Source organism: Lissotriton vulgaris, chromosome 4_1 (genome assembly GCF_964263255.1).
Source record: "Lissotriton vulgaris chromosome 4_1, aLisVul1.2, whole genome shotgun sequence".
Lineage (NCBI taxonomy): Eukaryota > Metazoa > Chordata > Amphibia > Caudata > Salamandridae > Lissotriton > Lissotriton vulgaris.
The window spans coordinates 761,972,834-761,980,924 of record NC_141691.1 but is presented as its reverse complement, the minus strand read 5'-3'; the positions used below and the strand labels follow the sequence as shown (position 1 = coordinate 761,980,924).

Genomic DNA, 8,091 nt, shown 5'->3' with positions numbered 1-8,091 from the left:
AGGGGTGAGCCGAGACCACACCTGCACGCGTATGCGGTAAGGAGTTTTGTAACCAGGCTGCTAAAGGATAGAGGGAGCAGGGGCTGTAACTAAAGGGAAAGAGGGACCGGATAGAATCACGTCCGCCCCCAATTTAAGGCATAAGCAGTGGCGGCTGGTGACATTTGAAAGTGGTGGGGCGTAAAATGAAAGTCGTACTGCACCGTAGCGAGCGAGCGTAGCGAGCGAGCCCGAACCCCTTAAGGAGGCTTCGGGGGGAATTCCCCCCGAGAAAATTTTGAAAAAAGAGTGGACAAATGGTGCATTTTCATGCAAATTTGTGAAAGCAGGAAGGTTAATAAAGCAATTGTGAAAGTGCAGTTATTACATTAATAAAGTGGTGTCATATAACATAGGTAGCTGCTTATTCTTCTTCATCATAACCACAGAGCTTCATAACAGACTTTGAAACACAATGCATTGCTGAGTACCTCACAGATGTATTTTAATAACAAACAAATAAACAGGACGCCAACTAGCAGCATTTAAATAGTGTTCACTTTTTGTAATGAAAATCCGCACGTCTGTTTTTCATGGAAGCAAACTTCTCAATGACTTGACCATTGAAGTCTGGTATTCGTTTAACTAACTCACTCTCGATGGAAAGCATTGCTAAGGCATTCAGCCTGTCCTGTATCATGGTGTTTCTTAGGAATGTTTTTATTCTGTTCAAAGCGGAAAATGAACGTTCCGACTCTGCTGTTGTCATCGGTGTGGTGATGAGTATTTTTAATAAAGTCACTGTTTCTGTTAGTGTGTTTTGCATGTTAAGGTTCAGAATTAAAGCAAGCAAATTAATTGCATTAGTGGCCTGCCGGTATACATGCATTCCATACAGTACAGTTAGTTCTGTTCTCAGATCCTCTTTGTTGAGCATAGGGTAAGCATCAGCAGCGGTATTCAGTGCTTGCTCAGGGAAGGAAATATCATGTTTAGCAAACAGATCACTTTTTAGTAATGTGGCACTCACCAAATGCTTTTTAAAAGAAAAGCGTTCCTTTGCCTGCATAATTATAGTGTCACATATCTCTTTGGAAATTCGGACTAGACTGCTGATGTCTTTTCTGCGGTTAGAGAAAGTAGAATCATTTGGCAGTGTGCTGTCTAAATTGTCAACGTCTTCTCTGATTTCCGTTATGCTTGTGACAAAGCTGTTGATAGATGTTTCCACATGGATAGTATCTATTTCACGTTTTTGCAACGTTTCATACAGTGCTTCAACTTTTAGCATTATTTGAAAAAACAAAAACAGCAAAAACTGAAACTCCCTGTCTTGCAGTGTTCTAGCAAAGCCACGGGCCTCATTCCGGCTTTTGTAGTCAAAGTCTTGATTTGCTTCTATGGTGTCAAAACATTTCTCAAGATCAACCCTATATTGGTATATTAGGCGGATTGTACGGATGTGAAAATTCCAACGAGTTGGGCCTCCCTTTGGAATCCTTCTGTTAACAATGGTATGAAGTAACTCCGTTCTTTTGGGGGAGCGTGAGAAGAATGCTGCCATTCCGCCTACATCCAGGAAGAATATCTTTGCCTCAGAGATCTTTCCTACTGATTGTTGCATAATCAGATTTAGTTGGTGGGCATAACAGTGCACGTAATGGGCATTAGGGTAGACATCTTTAATTTTTTTTTGTACTCCACCGGAGGTTCCACTCATTACTGCAGCACCATCGTAGCTTTGTGCAATCAGTTTTTGTTTTTGATGCTGCTCTGGAAAAATGAAGTTTAGTTCCTGTAGAATAACTGAAGAAATGCTTTCTGCACAAGCGTCTTTTAAATGGGTGAATCCATAGAAGCGTTCCACAACTTTGTTGTCACTGTCTAGGTACCGAAAGACCAATACTGACTGTGTATTTGTGGCCACATCAGTGGTGTCATCAGCCTGAATAGCCACAAAGTCTGTGTTTTTCAGCTGTTGTACGATAGTGCTTTTTACAATCTCTAGCATGCACTCAAGCAGTTCATTTTGTATGATTTTCGAGGTGCCCTTGAAGACTGTAGCAGTTGATAGATGTGCTTCGAATACATGGTCTATGCTTGCTATTAAGTCCACAAGCCCTAAGAATATACCAGGATTTGCAGAGCCTTCCGATTCATCATGCCCTCGTAAAGCCAGTTCAAAATCACCACAGAAACGAATGCAGTCAATGATTTTTGACAGCACGTGTCTATTCCTATCAACTGCTTCATTGTGCTTCCGTATATTTGTTTGGTAGGCCTCGCTTAAGTGGGCTTCAATCGGTTTATCTCCCAACATTCCCAGTCTTGTCAGATTTTCCATATGTGTTTTCGTGTGTGCATGCCTCTTTACTTTATCTGACAAATGTTTTAAGTCTTTCACTCCTTTTTTGGTCCAAGGAGTTTCACCACCAAACAGCAGGCAGGGGAAGCAGAACAGAGTATTTGTTGAAGGACATCCTGTAAGCCAATCAACTTTTTTGTACCAGGTGTTTGTGAAAGAACGTGTGTAAGGCTTCCCTCTGTCTAGGGAACGTTGTTGTAGGTTTAGGTCTGGCCGGTGAGGTCCTAATTGTTTTACAATTAGTTTGTCTTCACGTTTCAGTCCAAGGAACGGCTTTGCAAATAGATGCTCTACTGTATTCATGGTGTTACCAATGTTAGTGTTACCTGTCAATAATCAAAGTACAACGTATGAGGTTTGGTGCATGTATTTAGACGCCACCCACCATGTACACAACTTACATAGCCCTTGACTACTAGAATGTAAAATATAGCAGCAGTTTCCTTACCTTAAACACTGGGGTTGTTGGCTGTGTTGTAGCAGAAAAGGAGGTTGGCGTCTCTTCTTCTTTGCTTGATTTGCCCAAAAATTAGTTCGGCAGCCTGAGGCTTTACCAAATGCTGAAAAGCAAATACAACAAAATGTAGTTGTGTCAACCAAACACACAGACTTTTAACAAAAGCATTCAAACTGTAAAATATGGGCAGGCATGTACAGTGGTGTAACGCAAAATGAGCCCCCTCCCTTGCAGAATGTGCTGAAGCACCCCTTAGTGATCAGATCACGATGCATTTCTTTGATCATAAGTGCCTCTTATTACAGAAAAAGTTGGAGACCCTTGGCTTAAGTGATCCACAAAGACTTGACCCTGTACACTGCACATTACATTTGGGTTATACATCAGGTTTCACCTTCTTAGAACAATACACTTGAATTTTACTAAGTGGGCTAATGCAATTCCTTCCATTGACCAGTACACTCTAGGGGGCACACTTTTGGTTCCTATGTGTAGTCTATATGCAGACGACGATCATCTGAATTATTAAGGGACTCAGATCACACTCCTGGAAAGTGGTTAAGCCTGCCTTAGCATTGTTTTTGTAGGCCATGTGGACTTTTAGAAGGTTCACGTGGGCAAGCTGGCATAAGCTCTGTAGTCTGGAGATGAACATGTCACAGTCATAGACATGCCATTAGGAAAACAGACACTGGAACCAGGAGGACAAACGCAAAATGAGCCCCCCTGTAGCACGTAGTTAGCGGTTGATCTATAAACTATAGAGGTAAAATCTTCTCCAGTGAAAATTAATCTACCTTTGAAACAATACATGCACTATGGAAAATATGCAAGAAATACAAATTCAAAAGAAGACTGAACACTGGTATTTGACGCCACCCACCATGTACACAACTTACATAGCCCTTGACTACTAGAATGTAAAATATAGCAGCAGTTTCCTTACCTTAAACACTGGGGTTGTTTGCTGCGTTGTAGCAGAAAAGGAGGTTGGCGTCTCTTCTTCTTTGCTTGATTTGCCCAAAAATTAGTTCGGCAGCCTGAGGCTTTACCAAATGCTGAAAAGCAAATACAACAAAATGTAGTTGTGTCAACCAAACACACAGACTTTTAACAAAAGCATTCAAACTGTAAAATATGGGCAGGCATGTACAGTGGTGTAACGCAAAATGAGCCCCCCCTGTAGCATGTAGTTAGCGGTTGATCTATAAACTATAGAGGTAAAATCTTCTCCAGTGAAAATTAATCTTCCTTTGAAACAATACATGCACTATGGAAAATATGCAACAAATACAAATTCAAAGGAAGACTCAAAACTGGTATGTTGTTGTTTTTGTCATTGCATCCAGATATAGGATACAACAAGTAACATCATACTTACTCTTATGATATTACTCTTTTTGAATGCGATCATTAAAATTATTATCGTCTAACTTTTAAGTCTACATTGCCAGTGACTATCCACAAGATACGGTACAAAAGGGGGTGATGATGGACGGAAGGCATGGCTTGATTCCGGTCCAGGAAAGACATGGCTTGGCAGTTCGGGCTGGACTGTTTCCATTAGGCACAGGGTCAGACTGATTTGCATATGGCCATGTCTGAACTGGGGTGGCAGAGTGGGCTAAAGAACGATGATGGATTAAACCCAAATACGATGACTGGGTGTGAGTGTTTGATTTGTTCAGATGCTCCGTCCAACACCACCCCCTTTTGTACCGCTTTGTTCGCCATAAGTTGGTTAGAGCGGCAGACCCTGATGCAGAGGTCTGGCCCGGGACCAGGGTTCAATTCCCCGCCTCGGCGGGTCTTGGGCTCAAAAAATTCCACGGACCTGATAATTCTCGCCTCGGTGCCTATTCCAATCATGGAGTCCCACTCTGCAACTCTGGGCAATAGCTTGCTTAATCTCCACAACGGCCCCCACAACGCTAAGGATGCCTGGCCTCCACCTTGGGGGTGCCCAGGAGTGGGCGCCTCACAGGGAAAGCCAGGATGGGTTCCACAGCGGTATTCGTACAAGCGCCTTGAGACCCTTGCGGGTGAGTAGTGCGCTATACAAGTATCAATTTACATATAAGTTGGCAGGGTATGCTCAGACGTGAGTCCCTTGCTCACTTTGTCACTGGATTCAAGCAAGCCTGGCTGAAATGCCAGAAACCGGTCCTAGGAAATACTAAAAGACAAAACTACAACATCTTAGATGATGGCTTACATCCCTGCCTGCGATGCACAACTCGTCACCATGCGGGAGGTTCCTCAGATAGCGCCGAGAGGCCATGTAAATGGCTGGCCGGGATGGCCCAGAGAGTTAAACACTCACCACTGAGAAATGTGGTGGCATGCAGGTCATATATTCGAATCTCTGCATGGCCAACTCATCCTTCTACCCTTTTGAGCTCAGTGAACTGATCAGGTGCAAGTTTAGCTACATAGATTAGAAGCAGAGGAGTTGTGGTAAGTGCTACATGATAAGTCATAACTTAATTTATTATAACAAAATTAACATAACCTAGAGTGCATTAACAAAAATGCTTCATGTTTTCATAAAACTACCTACCATGCCCTTATTGCCACGCAGCTGAAACTGACCACACCAGACACCAAAAGCAAGCATTTCAGAGGAAAGTTACCTTAGCTCGAGTTGTTGTTAATTGTATTTGATTGTTTAGGCAGACCGCGAAACCAAATACAACCACAATGCACAGAAATCAGTGGGAGTCCAAGCAACTGATTAATGCATGTGACCAAAATGGTCTATGAGAGCACACGCTCGGACATCTGTTAGCACTTGGGAGGTTAAAAGTGCCATTAAATTACACAGGGGGGCAAAGGAGGGGTGCGTTTTGGGCGGAGAAAGAGAAAAGTTGGGATAACTCTCCCTCGAGAGCTTAATGCATCTGCCCGGGTGGCAAGGGGAGACCAGAGTTAGGGTTGAGGGTAACTCTAAGTGCGTGCTACTGATAGAGCCAGAATGCAATGGCTAATCCCCACTAAAAAATCTTTAACATGAATTTGAAAAATGACCAGAACAGAATTTAACAAAGGTCCCTGAGGCTAGGTATTCCCTTTCACTTGTGCAAGATCACACAATGACATCCCTTCCATCTCCGCATCCGGAAGGCCATACTTCACCTGTCACCCATTGTGTGTCCACTGTTGAACTAAAAACCCTTGGGTAAGTCTTGTTTGGTGTAAAAAGAGGACATTGCTTGCGGGGATCGGTGCCCTTTGAACTCGGCTGGTGTCAGGTAAGCGGCGGTGGGGAGCCCCGGTGGACAATACTGTGCCTGTTCTGACCCGGGACCGGGCGGCTTCAAAATACAATAGCGCCAAACCAGCCCCACCCACTCTACCACAATAAAATGGTGGGAACATAGCCCCGCCCCTTTCCCCAAAACTCAAGGCTGGTAAACCAAATCATGAAATGCTTTCAAACCGGCCTCTCCATTGCACCGCAACCCAATGGTGACAATTAAATCCGGTTCACTTTACCGCAGTAAAAACCAGCCACGCCCATCTCTACAGATCAGTCATTTTAGCAGATGGTGGCCTTGCTGTATATTTCGTGTCATGAAAAAAACAGCCAAAATACGTTGAACAAGCCCCCCCTTCTAAGCACCCCCCTGCCTCCTCTGAATCCCCACGCCTTGCGGGGGTAGCTTGGTGGGGGCAGGCATGGTGCAGGCTTGTATTTTAAGCGACCCCCAGAAAGGCTTAATACCACAGTCTTCTTCAGCCTCACGCGAGGGTCGTGGTAAGCCTAACAGCACACACTCTGCTTGTGCATCTATTTACAGCCCCGGGTTTCAAGCAAACCCCTCCCAGCCCCGACTTTCACATGCAGTTACCACCTGAAAGAAATCGCATACGAGGGGTAAACACGGTATTTGTAAGATCATTGCCCAGTGCACAGCGCAAAACTTCGAATCAGGATCTAAAATGGGCCTGAAAACTATTTCCCCAGGAGGTTTTTACGTCCGACCTCAACTTGACCCGGGCCTCGATTACGATTACCCTTGTTGATTCAGATATGTGCAGTAACTTCTGTAACGTCACGTACTAGAATGGAGTTTGTGGCCAAACTGATGAAATTTACCAGGAGAGACGTTCAGTAAATGTCTGAATGTCTTGTCAGGAGCGATACACACAGCGCCATCCTCTGGTTAAGAATCAGACCCTAGAAAGAAGCAAAACTCACTCTTCCCAGAGGAGCCGGCGGGTCATTTATTTCCTAGCTCATTTTAATGGCCAATGACAGTTCTTCCAACAAAACCTAGTACTGCGGCCACCTCTGGGGCTCCAACCCACCGTATGATGCCAAGGCGGCCAAACACCGTCAACTTAAGTTTAACATTATTTTATTTTTCAGGTCCATACCTGCACAGTGCACACAGGTCCAGGATTAGAATCTGTGATCTGTCTCTGAACGCTCCACAGACTCGACGACGGCGACTACACTAGGTGAAGTGAGAGGCCTCAGACAGTCACCAGACGCACGAGTCGACCACGAGGACTCAGGACACCACAAGGAGGAAGAAGGGAAGGAGGGTCTGAGTGACACAACTGTCCTTGGGCCGGCCCGATTTGCCCAGCACCTAGAAATGCCCAATCACTGAATGGCTTAACACTAAGCCACTACAGTGATTGGGCATTGCTTGCCCCACCATGTGTTAGATGTCCCACCCCCGCGGTGAGACACTAGACCGTGAAGACGAGTAAGTCTGTACTGTACTGGGACACTAGAGTACAGTACACACAGTAGCCAATCCTGATGCTGCTCTCTTTAGAGGAGAACTGCTCTCTAAAGAGAGCAGCATCAGGATTCGACTGAGCACGAAAAAAACGCCGCTCTTTTTTTAAGCACTGGGGAGCGTTGCAAACGCGAACCCCGTACTCTGCAGTGCTTGCTTTTCCCAAACCATTTACTTTACTAGCTGCTCAAAGGAAGTCGGGCAGACACCACATGCGCAGTGCGCACTGTGCCGGTGTTCTCCAGTCCAGCGCCACCCACTGTCAGACTCAAAAAGTACATGATGACGACGAGTGAAGCTTCAGCTTGACACCACGCACGGCCGCAGGCGCAGGGCAATAATTATCGGGTAATTTATTCGAGCGGCGCGTAAATTTATAAAACTTTTATTAACGCGCCGCTCGAATAAATTGCCCGATAATTATTAGTGGGGCAACGCCCCACCGCCCAAATGGTAAAACCGCCACTGGGCATAAGCTAAGCGAGGTGCATTAAAATAAAACTTCTCGCCTTCATCTTTTGCCACAGATACCGACC

At 44.9% G+C, this 8,091-nt stretch overlaps 1 protein-coding gene and 1 long non-coding RNA gene across 2 annotated transcripts; both read right to left on the bottom strand.

The window, feature by feature from the left end:
* Positions 1-361: 361 nt before the first annotated feature.
* LOC147722551 (zinc finger MYM-type protein 1-like) lies at positions 362-2,824 on the bottom strand. The gene is made up of 2 exons (XM_086966859.1): positions 2,793-2,824; positions 362-2,670 (listed from the first exon to the last, which is right to left on the bottom strand). Exon 2 carries the CDS (start codon positions 2,645-2,647, stop codon positions 536-538), a length of 2,112 nt encoding a protein of 703 aa, XP_086822985.1. The 5' UTR covers positions 2,648-2,670; positions 2,793-2,824; the 3' UTR covers positions 362-535.
* LOC147722550 (uncharacterized) lies at positions 2,818-7,319 on the bottom strand. The gene is made up of 3 exons (XR_015310036.1): positions 7,182-7,319; positions 3,748-3,859; positions 2,818-2,904 (listed from the first exon to the last, which is right to left on the bottom strand). It is a non-coding gene; the product is annotated as an uncharacterized LOC147722550 (long non-coding RNA).
* Positions 7,320-8,091: the final 772 nt, after the last annotated feature.